General features: G+C 31.6%; 1 protein-coding gene across 4 annotated transcripts in view; it reads left to right on the plus strand.

The window, feature by feature from the left end:
* The window catches only part of LOC143256665 (uncharacterized), a 66,836-nt gene that overhangs the window by 27,107 nt on the left and 16,279 nt on the right, over positions 1–23,450 (plus strand). For 2 of the 4 annotated variants that reach the window (XM_076514169.1, XM_076514171.1), the window contains 9 exons: positions 4,077–4,168; positions 7,347–7,422; positions 8,873–8,979; positions 9,490–9,574; positions 12,188–12,279; positions 12,959–13,016; positions 15,933–16,030; positions 16,348–16,411; positions 17,911–17,940. In XM_076514169.1, coding sequence (XP_076370284.1) covers positions 4,077–4,168; positions 7,347–7,422; positions 8,873–8,979; positions 9,490–9,574; positions 12,188–12,279; positions 12,959–13,016; positions 15,933–16,030; positions 16,348–16,411; positions 17,911–17,940 — 702 coding nt within the window. The remainder of the gene's footprint in view (positions 1–4,076; positions 4,169–7,346; positions 7,423–8,872; positions 8,980–9,489; positions 9,575–12,187; positions 12,280–12,958; positions 13,017–15,932; positions 16,031–16,347; positions 16,412–17,910; positions 17,941–23,450) is intronic. The other 2 variants (XM_076514170.1, XM_076514172.1) reach the window with 1 other exon arrangement.

Raw genomic sequence — 23,450 nt, forward strand, 5'->3', positions numbered from 1 at the left:
GTGGTTAAAACTGGAATTATTGTAAATGTCACTAATAAACCACATGCTGTTTAGATTACTTTGAAGTTCTGGATCATGGTAAGAGTAATGATAATTGTAGCTGTGATTAAATGGAATTATGAATGTACTTAGTTTAGCAAAAAAGATAAAAGTCTAAATAGTTAATTTATGTAGCAGCAAACTTTTGCTTGCATATCACCATAGGTTATAAAAATTAATTTAAAATACTTTATTGAAACAAGGGAATTAAAGACATGACTTAACGTTTGTGGTGTGTGATCTTATAGCATTTTTGGTGTATTCAAGTGGACTAGCTTGACAGCCATGTCAAATAAGTCTGATAAACAGGAAATTCTTTTCAAATTGAGATGATTACTAACTGAGATTATTATACTAAATGAAACAAACAGATAGAAAAAGTAAAAAACAAAGTTAAATACAATATTAAGACACTGAACATAAGTGTATGCATATGCTTGTTGGACTAAGGACTCAGTCAGACAGCAGGATACAAGGTCTTTTACCTTTACCTAAGTCCAGGGACTTAGCATGAAATAATTGTCTCTGTTTTCTTATTAAAGTTCACACAGACTGGTTCATATACTTTATAACACAGTTGACAAGACAAATTATTTTTCCCTACTCTGTTATTGTAATACAGTCTGTGATAATTTCACCACTATATGGTCTTTTTGATTAAACTCTCAACACTGAACAAATTTTTCAATGCATATTTATACCCCAACAGTGGTCTAGAATGTTCCACTTGCTACTTTATATTATGATGCAATAATACGTAATTAAAGTATTGAGAAAACTCGGAAGGTTCTAGTAATATGATGTAATAGTGTAAAAATCACCAGTTCATAACTATTGAACTACGCATTGTGTGATTCATAAACAATTACATAAACAAACCTATAAACTAGAAATAACTAAATTTAATACTTGAGCTATATAAACTATTTAAATAATAACACGTGCATTAAACTGTTATGTGTGTCTACATTTATATGCTATGCTTTGCTTTTCACTTACAGATTTAGATTTGAGGAAACCTTGTACTTACACTGTTAGACTTGAACTACCATATGACATGTCATTTTCAGAATACATATTTGAGATATTAACCTCTACGTGTTACCTGAAGAAATGGTTGAAGGGACATTACTAAATAAATCCTTACACAAGATTGATCTTAACAATGTTCTCTATGAGTGGATACAGGATGACCAACCATAGAGGAAAATAGGTAAAAATATGAAAATATTTTCCTTGCATGGAAAATATAAGGAATTTCACTGATCAAGTTACATTTATTTTTGATTGGTCAAATCATCCAATTTTCGACATAACATCTTACCACCTTTCTTAATTAGCACAAATTTTCAATGCTCGTAGTGAACCTTCCATCTCACACTTCTGTATTTGCACTTCTAAATGATTATACAGAAGCTCTCTATCAATAGGAGTATAACACAACACCCATCACAATAGGGCCCTCTTCACTTTTGCAATTTTATCGGCTTTTTCTTTCTTAATAAGATATAAATTTAGGTGCTATAGTCAATCATTTAACCAACAATACTACAGTCAGTTAGAGGTATTCTGTAATGACAACCTGACATCAATTTCAAAATAACCATTGTTAGATTATACTGTAAAATGAACCATTTCTAATGATTATACACGTGTATGTTACGTCTAGGGTGTGTTACTTTATAGACTATAAAGCTCAAATAAATCTATCGAAGGTGTGGCAACTGTCAAGAGTTGAAAAAAATGATTACTTGTTTCAACTGTATTTATTCAGAGTACTTTAAAATGAACATATCAAAAGGTCATGTAAGCAACTTATTATCTAGATCAGTGGTTCCAAGGCTCTTAGTTTGAGGCCCCCAACATATAAAAATACTTTAAAATGTTATTTATCAATTTAAAAAAATAATTACTAATGAATCTGTGAAGTACTTTTTATTGTTATTAAACTGTATGTTTGTAATTTAATGTAGCCTTATCAATTTATAAGTATTATATATTCTTCAAAAAAAGAAATGCAAAAGGCAAAATATGAAACAAATTGTTAACAAGTTTATTCCAGGTAGTTCTGTATGACGTGTGAAACTTTGCACATTCACTGCTGAACATCCAAAGTCTGCAAAGGCGAAGTCCACGCTCACTAGTTGAAGTTTAACGTCACTCAACATCAATAACGAGTATGCCCCCCGTGAGCATCAATAACTGCTTGGCATCTCCTGCTCATAGAAGCGATGAGATGACGAATCACATCCTGTGGAATGGCTGTCCACTCAGCCTGCAAAACTGCTGCAAGCTGAGGTAGAGTCTACGGTTAAGGTTAAGGCGTCAGTCCAACTCATCCCAAAGATGTTCAATGGGGTTTAAATCTGGTGATCTGGAGAGCCAGGGAAGAACGTTGATGTTGTGGTGTCTCAAGAAGACAGTGGTGAGTCAGGCTGTGTGAGGACGGGCGTTGTCATGTTGAAAAACGTTGATGTTTACCATGATGGGTTGCACATGGGGCCTAAGAATCTCATCAATGGTTGCGTACGGTCTGATCGGAACTCCTACACATCCCTGGTATGGTTGAGGCAGTAGACGTCAGTGGTGGTCCTATCCGAAGGTGGCGTAACCGGTGTTGCGATCTTGTGCGGCGTGGTCACTCGAGGTCTGCCAGATCGTGGGCGGTCACGAAGTTGATCCATGTTGTTGGTGACGATTCCATAGCCTTGTGATGGTGCTTGGGTGGACATTCACAGCTCTGGCAACATCTAATCGAGATTTGCCTGCTTCCAAGCGACCAATGGCATTGTTGTTGTGCTTCAGTCAGTCTTGGTGTAACTGTATTGCGTGTCGGTGGCTTAATACTGAGCTATGGAAACTGAGAACCCGTCACTTTTATAGGGATTTTGCACTTGCAGAACATGCAGATCTCTCAAACAAATTTATTGGACATACATTTTGGCAGAAAATCCAATGTTTTCCTCCGTTTTCAAAGTGCACAACTTTTATTGTCATTTTTGTCTGACAATCAGTACCTTAACACGTGTAACATCACATACTCTGAGCTTGTAACATTATTACATATATTTCTTTCAAAATAACAAAAATATCCCTTTTGCTTTTCTTGTTTTGAAGAGTATATTTAGCAATTTATTATGTTTCGGTTAAATTTGTAGGCAGGTGAGCAATTAAATATGCACACACTTAATTTTTAGTGAGATTATCTAAATTTTTGTTTCAAAATATGAAGTATTCCTCTGATTAATTCTGTATAATTTGTATTGGCTGATTATTTATTTATAGTTAAAATTAATTCAGCATCTTTGTTTTGGGCCCATTTTTTGGCAGCCCCTCAGAAAAAGCTTCACAGCTTTTTTGGGGGGTCACAGCTCCTACTTTGGGTAACACTGGTCTAGGTGCACGTCTACTCAACTAGCATTGTATTATTGAAGATACAGAGAGATAAGGTAGATAAAGTTTATAGCTTGTTCATGTAACAATGAATTTGAAGTTTTAGTTTTTTTTAAAGGTTTCTTTTGAAATAAATAAAGGACTTAAAACTCAGCTAATATAAAACTTCTAATCATAACATATGTTAAAATGTTAATTTTGAACACCTACACTGATATTAAGGTATTTAATTAAATTTTGAGTATATCAAGATGACTCATGCAGAAAGGGGGTGTGAAGTTTTCTATAATTTACACTGCAAATTTAGTTTAAAAAATAAATATTGTAAAGAAACTTTTAGTTTCTTATTTATATAACATGTATCTCTGTCTAACTATTCGTATGTATAAATACTGTGTGTATGTTTTATAGTGACTGTAGAAGATGCAGTTTTGAATGCTACATTTTTAATCTTGTGTTGTAAAATTAAATACTTTTGAATGAGTTCGAATGTTAAATCATATCAAAACTATAATTTTACTACACAGTTAAAACCAGATGGTTCTTTGTTTTATTATGCATAGCATCAAGTAAAACCTTGTATGTACATGGAGTCCTGCAAAGAATGTTTATTCTGTTGTTTTTTTTATTATGCTCTATTTCAGGCACTTATAAAGTATTGTTTTATGATGGTTTCCACCGCAAGGTTCAGCCAATCAATGTTCACAAACTACCACCTGAACTTGTTGGTCAAGTGGTAAGTAATTCTTTGATAGATTGTTCAGGCAGAGTATTCATGACGAAGCTTAGTTTAATGGGTGGCAACTGCCTCTTGTAGAAACAATTGTAGAGGACAAAAGGCAGAAACTTCTAGAATGTCATCCTGTACATACACTTTTGTTTCTACAACAGGTGGTTACTATTCATTCAGCTTTGCTTTATCAAGTGATAAGCTAGTTTCAGTTAATATTATTTAGTAAGAAGTTAAGTTTGAAGGCAATATTTAATTTTGGTTGACTTGCATATAAAAATTTAGTTTGAAATTAAAAAGCCACAGGTGTGTATTGTATAATCTGTTCTCTTTTTTTTAAAAGCCTCTACATATGAATAGCATCATAAGGGACAAGAAGTTTCCATGGAAATACATATTACTGTTTTTTTATTTAAAAAATAAAATTTTATTACATTAAGTGTCATCATAAATATCACTGTTTGTCTCATATGAGTTCAGAATGTGAATTTTATGGCCAGTCCATGTTTTTGAGGCACACCTTGCTGTCCCTTGTTTTCAGTATAGCCTCAGCTTTAGATATATTCTTTAAATCATTATCCTGTATGAAAATGAAACCTTGACAATGTGTTTAACACTAGAGGGTGCAACATGTTTATGTAAAACATATTCTTTAAATCATTATCCTGTATGAAAATGAAACCTTGACAATGTGTCTAACACTAGAGGGTGCAACATGTTTATGTAAAACACTGTAGTGATTCACTAGCCATTGTGCTCATGATTTTGTAAGTTCCCTCTGGTTAATTTGTACCAATTTAGTGATTAAACCATAATTTCTCACACCATCATCCTTGGATGTAGGGAGTTTCCAGATTATCGTATTTATGTGTGAGATTGGTATTAAGGTACATCTCAGTCACTAAGATGAGTTTAAATAAAAATAATTAAATATCAGTTACCTTTTTATGTTTTCAGTTAAATAATTTAGTCTATTCTATAGGCTATAATCAAACAATTTGATTATGAGTGCACTTATTTTCATGTTGTCTTCAAACATTTGTCTGCTACAAACGTTTTGATAGTCGTTTATACCATCAACATTTTTATCAAGCGTATTGTTGCTGCCTTCCATCATATTCAATGTACTAATAGTGGATAAAAATGTTTTGTAGTTTTCTGAGTTTTTGCAAATACTAATGTTGGAGCAAGATAAAAACAAATTTATATAACTACTAACTTCAGTCGTAAGTGTACCAAAAAAATGTTAATTTTTTGTTAGTTTTCTGTACCATCCTTGAACTGATACTTGCTTACTCGTCACACTTACAATTCTAATAAGCATTGATAATTAGAACTTATGATCATGTTTATTGAAATAATTTAAGTTTAATGTTTAAGATGTTAGAGAGAGAGAGAAAATACAGTACATTTATTAGAGTCCCTTAAAGTTTGTAAACTTAATTTTATATTACAAACATATTTTTTGTTTAACTTGATGTAAGTTAATTAAGCAGTAATATAAAAGCAAACAAAACAAAGGTATACTAAAACATATACAACAGATTAAAAGTTGAGCATTATCGAGTGACTGTTGAAAAAGATTGAGAAATCATTTTAACTCATTAAACATTTTATTATGTTGGTTAAAGCAAGTATGTTTTTCTTATGTATTATTGGTTGGAACATACAACAAAATAAACTAGAAAAGTTTCTGAAGATCTTTATTTGTCAAATTGGAATTTATTTTTTTCATTTTGATATCAATAGTCAAATGAGCCATTCTTCCAATCATTGTTACAGCATAATAGATAATTATCAGATAAAGGACTGAAGTGTTTTTTGTTAAAAGGAAATTTTGTACAGTCTAAATTTGTTGAATGTAATCACAAGAGCTTGGATTATGTAATATAATGTACTTAGTTTAACTGTTAAATTTAAAATCAGGAAAAAGTTAAATATGCAGTGTTTTTTAATTTCTGAAGCTAAATCAAATTGATTTTGATCTTAAAAACTACAGTTTATCTTTAAAATATTATTTGATTTACTTTTTAATTTACTATATTTCTAACTTTATAAAATATTACCCATTGAAATATACAGACTTCACTTTTTGGTCATTTATTGTTGATTAATTCCAAGTATATTTTTCTAAAATTGTGTACTGAACAACTTAAAAAAAACATCTAATACTTGTTAAAGAATTACTAACTGGAACCTCTATAAGAAAAGAGGTTACTTAATAAAGAAAATTAATAACTGGTAATAGCAGAGCTTAATTAATAGTACTAAAATACACATAAAAATTGAAATATATCAAAATTTAAATAAAACTCTAAAACAACAAAAAGTGATAGGTGTTAGAGATAGCTTTATTTAATGATGTAAGATATATTATTAATAACAGACTATGTGGAAATAAAACATTTTACAAATATTAGACTAAGAAATTATTCATTGGTTACTAATGTAGTAAAGCCTTTTTAATTAATTTCCCTCATGTCACTTCAAAATTCTATTTATAGTATAGTGCCAAGATGGAGTTAAAGTGTTTTTCATAATTACATTAGTTTCTTCAAGTTGTTTTCTATTGCTTTTCAGCAGTGTACATATATATGTGTATATTTATTTATTTTTTCCATGATGAAATTGATTAACTTATTACAATGACTCATTACGTTTAGTGATTTGATGTGTTTTTAGTTATATTTGTGGTACTTTTGTTACTTACTTGGAAAACTGTATGGAGATAATGACATTTCATTTTAAAAATATTTTTATTTTCATCAGTGTTTGTCTACTGTGTTCATGCTGTCTATTGAGTAAAAATAAACTTTTAAAACTTGCATTGAAAAGCAGTTATACATTTAAAGTGGTTAGGTTCACTTATCTGAGTATTTTGAAGATTTTGTTTGAAGGTTGAGTTTAATTTTTAATGGCATTCTAAAAACATTGAGTTATTAACAATGAAGGATTAAAACTAATCTGGTTAAATTAACAAGAACTAATTATTAATTTATAACTTATTGAAGCTATTCCTGTGATATACTTTTATAAATCAACACACAAGAAAAAAATCTACATAACAAGAGGAATCCAGTAAATTATCAGTTGAATACACTTTTTTTTTACTAAAAAAAGACATATAAAAACAGGAGATTAAGAACAACTATTATAGCTGTTGGATAACTTGTTGTATATGTAGATCTTTCCACCATCTCATCAGCTGAATGGAGCAAATCAAGATGACTCAAGTAAGTCTGGGAAAAAAACAGCAAAAGGTAAGGGTTGTTATTTTATCAGAGTTTAGTCCCCAAAGTTCCTATTGAATTAGGCATGATGATGTTATCCATGCTTGTGAATGGAAGCATTCTGTTGGTGCATGAATTTCCACTGTAGGTATGTAGAGTTAGATGTACGACTGTTTGTAAATCTTTCCATAACTTGAAGTAGAAAGAAAATTATTGGTGCACTTATTTTATTCTAACCATGCTAATGCATTTTGAAATTTGAGTTCAGTATGTTGGTAATGAGCTTGGAAGAATCTGTGTTTGTTAGGTTAATACTGTAGTGTAGAGTTTAACTTAAATATAGTGTCTGTGATATGACTGATTTTTTATAGATTTCTAGAAAGATATCATGATTGGCATGTTTGCACTTCTAGATTATTTCTCCCTCATTTAAAACTAGATTGTTATGGCACTGCCACTTAGTACATGAGAAAGTATTGTTTCACATGCTGATTTACTAAAATGACCCATATTTGTGTTTACAGAGAACTAGGAGTTAATTTGAAGAACTGTATCAACATGTTACATAAATACATCAGTGTAGCAGATGAGTTTAAAAGAGTCATATCACATTAAAAGCTAATGAAAAATGCCACTAAATTGTAACAAACTTGAAAAATACTTTGTAACCATTCTCCAGAATACGATTACTGTAACCCTAAATTTAACCATTTTCAATATACTATTTGAGTCTATTATTTGATAGCATAAAAGACAAAAAAACATATACCATCAATATTTCAGTCATTATCACTAATAGTTAAATGGTCCCCATGTATTTAACATAGAAAATTAGCGACTTCACCATGTCTGTGGTCAGTTCTTTACAATGAATGTTGTATTGGTGAAAAACAAAATTACACTATAATATAATGTGTGTATATCTCATTGGAAGAAAACAATATAAAAAAAACAAGTCAGTAATTTATGTAAGCATAAAGTTAACATTTAAAGGAGAACTGGCAAAATTGGTGACAAAATGTTATTGTCAGACTTAGTATTCATGTAATATTTCAGTGGAAAAAACTACTTGCTTAACATGATCTTATTAGTATATGATCAACAGAGTATCAACCTTGAATCATCAAGGTGGATATTGTACAGTATTTGGTCTCCAACCTATGCAACAGATAAAGGTCTAATGCAATAAAAAAATTTTGATATAAATCTGGATCATTGTTTTGTTATACGCACATACATCTCATGGTGTCTGTACATCTTAATTTTTCACTATTGTTTACACTAAAGAGTGAGAAGTGGAATGTTGTGATATCTGTGTTCAATTTGTCACTACACTATTTGTGTCTACAAAATCAGAATCAGGAGATTGCTATATGATTTATTCAGCTTATTAGTTTACAGTGGTTTGAGAAGGAACCACAAGAAGAATTGTTTGTAATAAATTATTTGCTTTTAATAGGTTAATTTGTTTTTTTACCAGCCTCAAAGAAGAGTATAGAAGGAGAAAATAAAACAGCACCTGTGAAAAAGACTTCACCTGTGTCTAAGGAAAGTAAGCCTACAAACATGAAGAAGAAAAAAACACATGTTAGTATATAAGCACCTTCTGATCTTTACTTTATGAAATTTTAAACACATTTTCAAAGAATGAAAAATGTAGGGTCATGTGCACATAAATTTAAACACAAGGAAAAAATGTTTTGTTGTGTGGTATGAAATGGGAAAAAAAAATGTTTTGTTTACAAGGTTGACTCTGTTGTTGGTTTGTGTTGCTAGAAGGATGAAACAAGTGCTAAAAAAATCCTTTATGTAATTTAATTACTGGAAGATAAAGTTTAGGTAGTAGCATTATTACTTTTTCATTAATGGTGCTTCAGAATTCTGTTATGGAATTTTTGCAAGTATTTTAATGTAAACAAGAGCTTAATATTAGTTATTCCTTAGCTAAAGTTTACGTGTATTTTGTATATTTAATATCATAAGATTTTAAATTATTTTAAAGAACTTGATTTTATTGTTGATTCAGCTTTCAGTATTCTTATTTGGTGACGTATTTCATGATATGGCCATTGCAGAAAATGTGTATATTTTTTTTAGAAATTTGAAATTGGAGATGAGGTCCTTGCAAAAGCAAAAAATGGCAAAATGTATCATTCCAAAATAGTAAAACTGTTGGAAGATGGTGAGTAAAGTGGAGTTGTATTTTTTAAACTTGCCCTCACTAATAATATAAAAAATTCATAGTTGTATGCTGCAGCTGTATATTATACAATAAATTAAGAATGTATTGTATGATTTTCTCAAACTTTTAACAAGCAAGGTGAATAATTTGACTTAGTTAAGATCTCAAGGAGATCTTAATGTATATTGCCCTGTTTAATTATGTTTAATCATCAGGACCTGACGTACAAAAGCTTCAATAAACTAATGAAGTTTAAGTTCTTTATGCAGTTATATCTGTAGCTACCTCAAGGAGATCTGTATATTGCCCTGTTTAATTATGTTTAATCATCAGGATATAATAAGATATTATTGTTGATCAGTATTTGTTTTATGGTGAAGAAGTGACCATGATTAAGGGTTGTTTATTTAATGGGAGTGCATTTGTTAATCTGGTATCATATTGATGATTGTGGTAACTCGTGATTAAAGTATTGTCTGTTTGATATTTTGTAGTAAAATGTTCAAAAAATATGGGTTTCTGTTAAATGTTTATATTGAGAAAATTTTTATTGTTTACATTCCTTTCTAAATGTTGTAAAGTTGCTGAAATAATATTTTTGAAACATGTAAAAATAAATATATCTGTGATACATATAAATATTTAGTGAACATTTTTCTATAATTTTAATATTCCATTTGATAATGTGGTTTAGTAGTTAGAATGGTGGACTGTATATCCATGACATCATGCTTGTGTTTCATTGTCACAAAATTGTGTTCTGTACTTTGGGGCCATGGGTGCTTTATAATTGTGATGTTCATTTCCCACTGTTGTAGGTTTTTTGGCTGTTTATGCTCTCCTTAGTTTTATCAGCTCAAAATTGAGAACGATTAGTGCAGATAGCCCTCTACATAGCTATGCTCGGGTATCAAAATAAAGTAATAAATTAGTAAAGAAGATACTGTTGATAAGAAAAAAACTAGAATAGTTTTTCTTTGGTAAAGTGGATGATTTCATTAGTTAAAGAATTACATAATGTTTATAAAAAAAAAGTGTGTTGGTAGCCATGAATCTTGGGAAAAACTTGGAGAAGTTGAAAAAAATTGTCAAAAAGTTAAGGGAAATTCAAAGAGCATCTTGAAACATGAAGAAAATTTGAGAAAATCCAGCATCCTTCTGACTTTTATTAATCTTAGAATCTGCACACACACCTTTACTAACCATATCATATCAGTATTTTTTGCGTATGATAATTATCTAGTTCATTGTATTTCGTGAAATGTCAGATTCTTTTACAAAGAAAGCTACAACACTTATTTATTTACCATCAAATATGTTTTGAAGCAATTGTTACCTGTTGTAATCAGAGTTACATAAAATATCTGCATGGTTGAAAGTTCTCCTTCCTGACGTACAAAAGCTTCAATAAACTAATGAAGTTTAAGTTCTTTATGCAGTTATATCTGTAGCTACCTCAAGGAGATCTGTATTCTCACTACCACCTCAATAGGAAAAAACCTTAGTACACTTGGCCATAGTATCTGAGCAGGTTTGCCAAGTTTGGTCCTACTAGCTACTGAATGGGTATAAACAGCTTCAAATATGGCAAGTTCCTGTGATAGGCCACAAACACAAAATCTGGTGCTAGACTTGTGATCAGTGGCCATGAAAACTACTGATAGACCACTGTACCAGGTTGTCCTTTTCTACATGTTTTTAGTCCATCTTGTTACATTCTTAATATGTATTGATAAGAACACCCTCTGGGGAACATTGAGCACATTTGATGTTGCTGACTTCAAAAATGTGGGATATGTTCATGAACAAATGAATAAGTACACAGAGTCCTTATTAATATTTTATAATACTGTAAATTGTGTGTCTGTTGGAGTGTTTGTTTGTCTCTCCTTTAAAAAATTATATACGTAAGCAAAGTTCAACTATCACGTTTGAAGTGACTGGATAACAGGTGTGAATAATGCTGATGCCAAATTTTATTTTAAAAGCAGGATATTCTACACTAAATTGTTAGGAACTAATTCCACTATTATTCACAGTTCAAATTCTAACATAAGTTAAAGAATAAACGTTAAGATTTACCTTATGTTATTGTTAAGTTGCCCTTTGCATGACTGAAGTGCTGAACAATTACTTTTCACAGTGGGTAGTATAAACATCCCAAATCTTTGGCTGTAAGTGAAACCAAGAGTACAACACAGTTAACCTTTTAAAGTCCATGAAGTTTAAATAGATATATTAACATAAACGTTTCCCATCAATGGGGTGGGTACTTTTGCTTGTAGGATTATAATTTAAATTAGTGTTAATTAAATATCAATTATGCTGAAACATGACTTTTTAATTTGCTTTAATATGTAAGTATTGATGGTTTTTAATATTGCCTTGTTAGTGAATGAAAAGAAACAATTTCAAGAGAATGTGGCCACTCTTAAGTGTTATAATATTAATATCTATACTATTACTCAGTGAATAAATTTGTGAATCTTTAGTTTTAGTGTTAGTTGTAATTGAATCAAAACAAATTTTGAAATTGATCCTTTCCTAGTTTATTTTGTAGTGTAAGAAGGATGTAATGTATTGTGTAACCTAATTTATTTATTATTTCATCAGGTTGTTACAGTGTCTTGTTTAATGATGGAACTCGGAACAAAGTTAATGGAAACAATGTTCAGAAGTTGCCACAAAAGTTAACAGAAGAAGTGGTAAGTGAGAATTGTGAAACCTATGTGTGTATCAATCAACTGAGTTTATGATTTATAGCTATGTGGTGACTAATGCAAGTGAAAAATAAAGTACCAAAAAAAAGTGTGTTGGAAGTCAATCAAGTTGAAATTTACAGCATATATAGAACAGAACTATAAAAAATTAGTTAATTCCAATTTTAAAGAGAAGTACTATTAATGATTTTTTTCAAAATGTCTCCCAACAAATTTTAAAAGTTTAAAAAGTAAAAGGATGATACAAAAACTAGATTAAATTATATAATTTGTTTAAAACTGGAACTGGATATTATTTAATAATTTTTTTTGTAATTTTTGTGAAATTTGTTAAGTATTCCCAATGTGAAAGGAAAAACAAACAACAGATATCAGTGATATACCTCTGTTCTAGGTAGGATTAAATCATAGTAGTGTAAATTGTATTCCTGTAATTCATTATATAAAAATATAATTTGAATAGCAATCAGTATGAATCACCTAGGTGTGAACAAGCTCTGTTGACCTAGTATAGTTGTTATTGCTTTTGTTCCCAGTGTTTTATTAGTTTTAGTGGCAAAAAGAATTGTTAAAGTTGAGTTCAATATAGTGCCCCTGTATGTTATTCAGTAGTTGCTTGTATGCAAACTCTTCCTTCTAATAAAAGTTAATAATATTTTATCAGCAATCACCTTCACTTGCAACTGAAGAACAAAATCAGTATATTGCAAAGAAAAAAGGGGGTAAGTCGTATGTTAGGAATACTTATTTTATTAAATGAACGTGAGCAGTTCTTAAATTAATTCTACTATCTTAAAAATTGATGTATGAACATAGGGGTGTGAAACCAGTATAACATCTCAGTAATTAGCAGTTGTATCTTTATTTTTTATGTTGTTTTTGTTTAAGTTCCATTGTGGTTTGTTTGTTTTTTTTAATGAAGTAAAGTCTAATGATTTTTTTTGCTGAAATATTTTGCAATTTGACATTTTTCTTTGTGAAGAGGTGTTTAGGGTGTATAAGGAAAATTATTCATTGTGTTTTAACTTGTTTGTTGAAATTAATTGGTGAATGTTCTGAAAATAACAAAACATATTAATTCTCTTACATACTTTTCTAGTTCTGTCTTGGTAAAACAGATTTGTTAAATGTTAACTTATTCAAATATGATACTGTATCTCATCCATGATGTCACTTCTGTGCTTTGTATAACAAATCTTAGTCTTTCTTGTGAACTTTGAGACCAATTTCTAAAAGTATAAAAATATCCACTTTGATGAACATACTTAAAAAAGTAATATATCAACTACATGCTTCCTAAAAAGTTACATTTATAGTGGTTCTGTTAAGTCTTCATCCAGACATGATTTAATTTAGATTATAGGTTGTTTTGTAGATAATTATTTACAGCTCATAATTATGAATTTATCCAGCACAACAAATGAATTTGTGTTTAAGATAGTGTTATTGGCTCTGTAGAGGCATATGGAAGTACAAGTACCATAAAATATTTTAATAATGATGTGATGTGTAACAGTTTAAAGTTTTACTAGTATGTGTTCTATGTCACTATCATGTGATCTGGAGTAGTTTCTTTTCAGACAGCATGTAAGAAGTTCTGTTTTTAGTTCTTTTCTGTAAATGAATTCATGAGAAACAAGAATATTTTACTTTTAAAATTGAGTGATTAATGTTTATTTCATCTTTAAAACATAGAAATCTTTTAAAAATTGTTATGTTTTATTGAATAAAACCAACTTATAGTTTAAGTGAAATGCAGCAGCTTACTTGAAACGTGACAGCTTCACACCATGGTTAGTTGAATGTTTTCTAATATGATTGGTTAGTTTTGTTTTAAAAATGTGTTATTAAATCATCTACGATCATTTGAGTTGTGTCAGAATACAAACCTGTATTCGAAGAACAATATGTCATTGCACATTTGAATTAAATTTCTTGGTATAAAATAATGTTTAAGAACATCTTGTATATAAACAAGAATTAGTTTAAAAATAAAAACATGATGTACTTTGTAGACAGTAAGTTTGTTCATATGAGATCAAATAGAAACATTCAAGATAAAGGGATCTTAGAATTATTTTCTTAAATATCATGCTAGTGACAATTCTCAACACTAAGGTAAGCATGTAAACCCACAAATATTTACACTGGCAGAGATGTCATTACACAACATTCTTGTTTACACTATGGCAGACATGGCATCCACAACATATTTGTTTACATTGAGGTAAATGTGTCATTTTATAACGTGCTTGTTTATAAATGCTATTAAGTGTAATGTTGATGAACATATTTGATTTCTCTGGAATTATTCTCATTCATGTATTGTTGTCTTTGAAGGTGTTGGGTTTCCATGCTAAACCTTTCTTTGAGACCACTGAGAGTTGCCTTTTGATAAGTTTGGCTTTTGTATTTTAGTTTTCTACATCTTAATTTTTGAAAGTATAAGTACTGCTTTCTAATTTCAATTTTGTAGTCATCTTTTTTTAACACACTCAGTCCACTTGAGGATCTACCTTCTTTTGAATATTTTTCACCTTTAAATACCTTTGTGTCTTGTGGTTATGGGTTTTTTGTGTTTTTCTGTACCCACCTCTTTTAATTTAGTGCTGGCTTAGTTTGTTTTTTCTGTTTCTTTCTGATTTCCTCATTCATTTGATATGATAATTTTTCTTCATGGAGTTTTTCATTTATAGTTTCTTGCACACCTGTTCAAAATCACTTCAAGAATTTCTTCTTCTAGAGTAGGCATTTTCAGCTGTATAGGTTTTGCTGTTCTCCTCTTCTTATTTTCTTTGTTTTGCTCTGGAAGACTTATTTGTGTTGTTTTTCTGCCTTTTACCATTCTCATTAGCTTTAAGAACACATTTCTTTCATTTTTGTTGTCTGCTACTTTGTGGTTCTTTTTTGTTAACTAAGACAGATTATTTCCTTTGTGCATCTGTTCTCCTTTACACTGTGTAGTAAATCAAAGAAGTCAGTGTTTCCAGTATATTTTGCATATAATGTTTCATTTCTTAAGGTTTATCCTACCTATTTCTCATTTCTACTTAATTCCTTCTCTTTAATACAAGGTTTCTAGCTGTTGCCAACCTAGAGATACCATATCATGATTGAAGTTACAATTTTTTCAACATAAAAACAACACAGAAGTAAGGACTTGTGTATGGGTGTAAATATTCTTATCTGTCTTCTGTACCTTCTCTGCTGTGTGGTTGATTTTGTACTAATCATGTGTAAACATAGGTACTTTGTAATAATAGAAAATGTTTCTTTGTCTTAACAGAAAAAAATTAATGAGAAATTTTAAGGTTTGTCACAAAATAATTTTAGAAACGGTGGAAAAGCTTTGAGGAAAGAATTAACAATTATTCTTCCAGAGAAAAGAATTTAAATTTGTAAGTCAGTCAGTTGACAATATTCTATTCTATAAAAAAAATTGTAAAAAGGGTAATCTAAGTATAATGTGTGTGAAACCAGAACATATTGATTGAATTGGCTTGTGAATAAAAATAAATCAAAATTGAAATAATTTATATTAAGTAATTCTGGTAAATGTTACAGTGAACTCAGAAAAGGTTGTAAGTGAAATAAAAACAGAAATGTAAAACATGTAAGAATTTTTTTAATCTGAATAGATCAAAGAAGTTCAAGTCTTGATGAACAACCTAATCAAAACTTGGTTAGTAATGAAGAAGAAGATAAAAAACAACCAATCAGCTTGCAAGAAGAAAAGGTAGTTTTTGGTTTTCTACAGTTGTTTAGTTTATAAAGCTATTACATCACAAATGATGTAGTGTTTTACTTAAACAGAAAAGGCGAGTGAAGTAATTGATAGTAACGAACAAATAAGAATGAAAGTGTTTAGAATATCTGTTGTGATCATTAGACTGACAAGAGAAGCAAATGGGTTCCATTTAATGATAAAGTATACAAAATAGTGGGAAAAGTGTAGCTAGAATTATTTTCACTATATCATGACTTTTTCCCTCAAAAATGTATACAACTTTAAAATCAGATTTCAAGTAACAGTTTTAATATTTTTGTTCACAGAAACCTCGGCCGGATGACTTGGAATTTCATGTGAATGAAACAATGTGGTCAGCTACAAGTAAAGGTGAGATGTTAGCATGTGCAAAAAGTTGCATATAATAAATGAAGGACTATGTGAGTTACCCATCAGTACCTGTTTTATTGTTATCTGCATATGAAATATTATGAATTTGTGAAATGATAAGTAATTTATATAAAACAATATCGTGTCAACACCTATTCAGTTGAGAAAATACCATTTTATTAGCCTAAAGTAATTTTTCAAGAGTAACAAACACAGTACTTAAAAGGTTTTACATTTACTTCTGGTCAGGCAGGTGTTAGACTATTTTATATCACCAAGCAAACAATAATAATTTTACATAGCATAACCATAGAAAACACTCAAATACTAAATAAAGAAACAAACATAAACAAAAGCAAAATTAAAGAAGCCTTACTTATACAACAACTCAAGCCCAAAATAAACTGATACAAAGGAAAACCTTTATACCTATATTAAAAATAATATAATAAATAATAATAATAAAATAAATAATATAAAATTATGTATTCAAACATCTAAGCATGCCCTCTACATTTCGACACTTAGTTACACAACCCCCTTCAAACATGTGGTCAGCTTTGGGTCAGTTACCTCTTTCTTTCTTTGTGAACCTGACGATGACCGAAGAAGGTCGAAACGTTGTTCGCTCCTGTACGTAAAAAAATTTTCTCAACCCAAACAAGTCGTTTTTACATATATATTTTTCTCTATACGTCAGTGATAATTTTAGCTGTTTATATAATGCCATCTAACAAGTAAGAAATCTCATGTAGTATGAAATTTTAAACTGTCTAAATTCAGTATATGTTGAAGTAAGGAATAAAAGTATGCATTGTTTCAATGAGTTGCTTCATTAACATAGTTTGTAGTTTTTTTTAATTTACCCAGCAGTCTTGTGTATTCAAGTCATAGTAGGCTGTTTTATACTGAATATGATTCGGAGCTGTTAGCAATTTTTTATAATATCAAAATGTGTATATAATATTTTATTTAACTTATGGAAATGTTAAATTCTGTTGTTCAGTTGTTTTTTTAGATATGTGTATGTGCGTGTGTGTGTGTGTAATTACTGGTGTTATTTTCTTGTTTGTGAGCATCTGAATCACAGTGTTTTAATCTGTCTTTTTTTTCCTGAGGTAAGATTGTGTACTTCAAAGCATGCTTTTACTTTTCTAATATGTTATTTTTTAAATATCACATTACTAGTATGCTTGTTTAGTAGTGTTTTTTTCTGTGGTGTGGTTCATAATGTGGAATCCAGCTATTCTTCATCATATTTAAGTTGGTTTTCTGTGAAGTTGGGGCTGAATTACTTTATTCTATCAAGTATTTTCTATATAACAGTTTTCAGTGTTCTACAACAATTTTAGTATTGTTTGAAGTTTGTGAGATTAAACTTTAATGTGTTGTTAGAATTAAATAATGCTCATAATACAATGATTTGTTTAAATTACCTTATTTGATAGAAAAAATACTTTTTTTTTTAATTATTTTCTCTCTCTTTTTTTTACCTTTAGAAATTGCAGAAGTAAAATGTGCACAGAAAGGTCAGTTAAATTAGATTTGTGTGTGTGTAGTATTAGTCTATAGTATGTTGCACTGACTGGATATCAATTATTCCAGAAACCCACACTTGCATCAAACTAATATTGTAGTTTTATATATTAAGTAAAATTATATATTTTAACTTATACAGTTGATAACTAATTTTCTGTACTGTGGTCATTGTCATTGATTGATAGTAATAATTATATTCCTTGTATTCATCTTTAACTTCTTTTTGTAAATATTGGTTAGGTTCATTAACTAATCAATAGTTTTGTCTGTTGGAGGTTATTTTACAGCTAATGATAAACATCACATGACATCAGGTTGACTAGAGGATGTCCCGTTATATAGGGCTAAGGTAATGTAACTTTAGATGTTATGTTTTACTGAAGGTGTTTTAGGCTATGCTGAGAAGTTTATCTTCTTTAATTTTATTAAATAATGTGTAACAGTAAATAAATTTACATTACAAAATATGGATTTGCATTACTCATAAATATTCAAGGCAGTTTGCACTTGAATAGATTTTCTTCTGTAAACCTCATTGAGTTTCATAAAGTTGGTTGACCAAAAATAAATTCAAGTATAAAATGTCCTGCATTTACTGTTATTTATATGTAAACTGTAAATGAGTTTAAGAAGTTTGTTGGCTGTACAATAGTGGTTGTACAACTAACTACTTCAGTCAAATGAATAATACAGGTGCCAAAATTAAATAACTAGCTTGTTGCAGAGGAGATTCTGTTTGCCTTATTAGTTAAAACCATGCATAAGCAATATAAAACTAATTACAAATTAGTGTTAACAATTAAATAGGGGTGAGGTACTGTGTTGGGTTTGACAAATTAATTGACATCTCAGTAAACCAAAAAGGCAGGAGATTCTAATTTTGAATTTTTGCTTGTAATAAATTGTAGTTTATAATTGGTTAGAGATTGCAGCAACTTACATTTAATGTTACAAATTTCTAAAGGGGATACGTCAGAGCTCGTACGCATTATATTACCAAAAAATGTTTATATTTCTTCAATGTTTTTTATGAAATTAAAAAGTTAAAGTTTAGAACATACAAAAATTTCAATTATAAACAATGTTTTAGTGCCAAGTGTCCTGACATACAATGATTATAAATTAATTTTTTAATGTGACATTGTATAAGGTCTTTAAAGGTTATGCTGTTCAATTATAAATTTTATAAATGTTATGGCGTTTAGTAATATGCTCTTTACGTCTTGGTATTTAGTGGTAAGTTCTGTAAAGGTTATGGTAGTTAGTAAATACAGAGTTGGATGATTAATGAAATTTACTAATCAGTTAACTGTTTGACTCTGTTATGTTCAACTTATGGATTATTCTTACAAGAGACAAGTCTTCCTGTTTTCAGCTAGTTTTTTTTTAAACCCATTTTTAAACTACCTTTCAGATACAATAAATTATGAATTAATCCTAAACTGTTCTACATGAAAATGCATCATATATGCAAATTAGTCCAAAACCTGTAACAAGCTGAAAATACTATTAATACTGTTCAATGGTTTTTTTCAAATGTTTATTTGTCAAGAAAACTTGCCCCTCAGTGTGCATTCCTGTATGTAGTGAGGGGACCTCCCAGGGAAGGTTCCATTTTTTCAGTTTACCTCCTCTGGTTTCTAAACATCTACCCACATGTTTCCCATGCGTGGTGACCTGTGAAGGGGAGGAAAGGATCTTGGTGGTTGAGGGGTCCAACCTAAACACATCACTTTGGCCTTGCATTCTTGTTGACGGACGGCCTTTGAGTGGCCCCCTTTAGGTTGATCGGCTGGTCCACTGGGGCTAGGGTCAACCAAGTACCAGTGTTGGAAGTTCTCAACAGGTGTTGTGGACATTGTATCTGATGCTTGTGTTTGGGTGTAGTGCTCACAAAACCCTGGCATTACTGCAGTGTCCTTGTTTGACACTGTAGTGCGTCCCCTCGTAGGGCTCCATGGTGGGGATTGCTAGTTGGGCACCAAAATTTCCCTTTTTTTATTATGGATTCTACAAATAAAAACTTAAATAAAATAGGGAAAAAACAGTCCATAGATAAATGACCATGTCTTGAAGTCTCTGAGCAGCAATCTTCAACATCTGTACCACCTGTTGTACTTCATTTTCTTATCCTACATTCTCTTTCAAACAAACCTTTATGACAAATGTCCCTCTTTTTTGTTCAGAAGGGACTGGAGGGACTTGCTGGCTCTCCAAAGTCAGTAAAGAAGCTTTGATCTGGTGTCATATTGGTGGAAACATCCGCATCTCAACACAGGGAACTCCTCTTGAATTCAAAAGCAATTGGGGATATATCTGTTGAGGTTATGCCTCATGCTACTTTGAATTCATCATGAGGAGTTATTGTTGAGAGGAATTTGAAGAACATCCCCAAGTCAGAGATTCTTTCTGGTTTCTCCACTCAAGGAGTTTCTACAGTGAGGCGTATCTCCACTCGCAAAGATGGAATTACAATGCCAACCAGTATCCTCATTCTGACATTTACATCACCACATTCCAAACCCTCACTGATGTTTCCAGGGTCAGAGGTTCAGTCACTCAAAGACGTTGTGTCGTGGTTCTCTGACATGTGCTTGTTGTGGTTGCAAGGACCATTTGCCTATGAGTGTGAAATGGACCCTCATTGCATCAATTGCAATGGCTCTCACCCATTCTACTTTCATTCTTGCTCTAAATGGTTGGAGGAAAAAAGAGGTGCAGTGTTTGAAAATGATTCAAAACATTACTTATCCTGAGGCTCGAAAGTTGCTGTCCATTGCTCCATCTCAGATGTGTGCTGCTGCACTTCATTCCACAACTACAGTGGAAGTGTAGACAGATCTGTCTGTGCCTCCAAAAGAATCATTCTCAAAAGCCTTTTGACCTCCTTGGTTAAAAAAGCTGATGAATCAGTTTCAACACCCATCTCTGTCCCATACGTACATTCCAACAAACCCCAAGATCCACATCCTTTGGTCCCGGGTACAGGCATTTCCTCGGATACATCTTCTTCTCCCACCCTAAGATGCAAAACAATCATTCGTTTACATCCTCCATCACTGAAATCTCATTCCAACAGCAAAGACCTGCCCAATTGACCCAGGGAAGGATCCATGGAGGTCAGTAGACCTCCCTCGAATAAGGACAGTAAGGAAAAAGATGTGGTCATACACAGAAGGGTTCTCCACCCAATTTGTGTACACATAAATAAAAATGGCCACCTTGATAAAGTGGAACATTTCTGAAACCTGCCAATATAGTCACCTTTCGGCAGTTTTCTTTGTACAGAAATGACAGGCTGTGTGATGGATGGGTGCATGGAGGGTGGTACTGTTGGTTGATCAGCATGTGCTCACCCTGTCTTTGCCACTCGACACACCCTTGAAGGCTGTAGCCATCCATGTTTCCTTGGGTCATACCATCACTGTTTGTTCTCTCTACCTGTCGCCTGGAGAGACATATGATCAATCAGACCTTGATGCACTCATTGAACATTTGCCATCTCCCTTTTTAATCCTGGGGTACTTTAATGGACATCATCCCCTCTGGGGAAGTGCTGATATTGATAGAAGGGGTCGCTCTGTAAAGCATATACTCTCTGATCACAACTTTTCTCTTTTCAATACTGGTCTGACTACTTATTTTCATGCACCTAGTCAGTCCTTTATTGCTATTTATCTCTTAATTTGCTCCCCTTCATTATTCTCCTATTTTTCATGGAGGTTTGACAATAATCCATGAGGCAGTGATCATTTTCCTATAATTTTAAGAGAGAATGGCTGTGGTCAATGCCACTGACCCGGATGCCCTGGTGAAAGTTGTATCAGGCAAACTGGTCCTCTTTCACTGCTCTCGCAGAACTTGATCCTGCTACCCTCTATAAGCCATCAATAGACGACCATGTGGCAGCAGTAACTGACTGTATTATACAAGCAGCAGCTCAATATATTCCTTAAACCTCAACACGTTTTTCACTATATCGTCGTCTGTGGTGGAATCCTGCCTGCCACATGGCACGGAAGACTCAAAAATGGGCTTGGGATACTTTCCGTAGATATCCCACATTCTCGAACCACATCACTTTCCAGTGGGCCTGTGCACATGCTCAGTGAGTAAGACGTCAAAGCCAGAAGGAATATTAGATCAAGTTCACAACCAGCATATCTTCTACCACCAGTTCCAAAGTAATACGAGACAATGTTTGAAAGGTCGGTGGGCAATATAATTATGTCCTCCTCTCAATCTTGCTCTTTGATGGCCAGGAAGTAGCTAATACTCGGAGCATCACTGATACTCTAGGTGAAAACTTTTGTCGGGTATCTAGCACTTCTGCTTCTTCCTCCACCTTCTTAGCCATCAAGTCTTGGGCAGAGCAATCACCTCTTTCCTTTTGAGCTGATTGTCTCTATAACTGTAATCGTCCCTTTACACTGGTGGAACTCAAAGTGGTCCTTCATCGGTCTGGCATATATTAGACTTTGACCGTCTTGCTTCAGTAAGGACCAGAAAGAGGAAGTTCTTCTAACTAGACTACACATTGGTCACAGTTTTTTAACTCATCATTTTCCTTTATCTGGAACTGTTGCACAAGTGTGTAGTTTGTGTAACACTCAAATCACTGTAAGCCACATTTTACTTTCTTGCCATCGTTACGACTCTCAACGACAGCACTATTTTAAACATGTTCTGTCCCAGGGTTTGTCCATAACGTTAGACAGTGTTACTGGTTGTGGTGACACTGTCCTCCTTGGTAAAGCTTATAGTTTTTTAAAGGCCATTAATCTTTTTAATGCCATTTATGCTTTTTAATTTATATATTAAACCTTTTTAATGTGGTTCCATTTCAAGAATCACAGTCCATCTAGTTCAATTTGAAATTAGAAAATGGCTGTAATGTTAAATAACTCGAAACCTGGACTGGAAAGGCCAACTTCAGATGACTAACGCTGTTGTTTGAACTACTCATTAGTCATCCTGCTGAGTTATTATTAAAATTTTGCTGCACATATTTCAAAACTTTCATTACTTTACTTTTGAAAATGGCATTCACGTCAAATAACTCGGAACCAGGACTGGAAAGGCCAACTTCAAGTGTCTGACGGCAGTTTTTGTACTTACCTGTTAGTCTTCCTGGCAAGTTATGATAATTACATTTACACTACAGAAAGTCCTTTATGACTTCTATTACTGTAGTTTTTCTCTTAACGTTGTAGACTAGATGTAAACATTGGTTTTATGCTATTTGTTTTAAACTTTGTTTTGTTTTACCTTAATTTCCTTTTATGAATTTTACTAAATTTATTTTAATTTTACCTTTTCACCAGATGTTTGGTGCAGATAGCCTAGCTGCTTTGTGCCATAAAACACTAAATCAAACAACCAACCAGAAAACTTGTGAAGATGCAGAGGTTGAAACTATTATTAAGATGAAAATTGAAACATCTTGGGAAATATAAAAATCACAATAACATGAAAACAAAATTGAATTACAGGTGTTTTT

Source organism: Tachypleus tridentatus, chromosome 7, assembly GCF_004210375.1.
Source record: "Tachypleus tridentatus isolate NWPU-2018 chromosome 7, ASM421037v1, whole genome shotgun sequence".
Classification (NCBI taxonomy): Eukaryota; Metazoa; Arthropoda; class Merostomata; order Xiphosura; family Limulidae; genus Tachypleus; species Tachypleus tridentatus.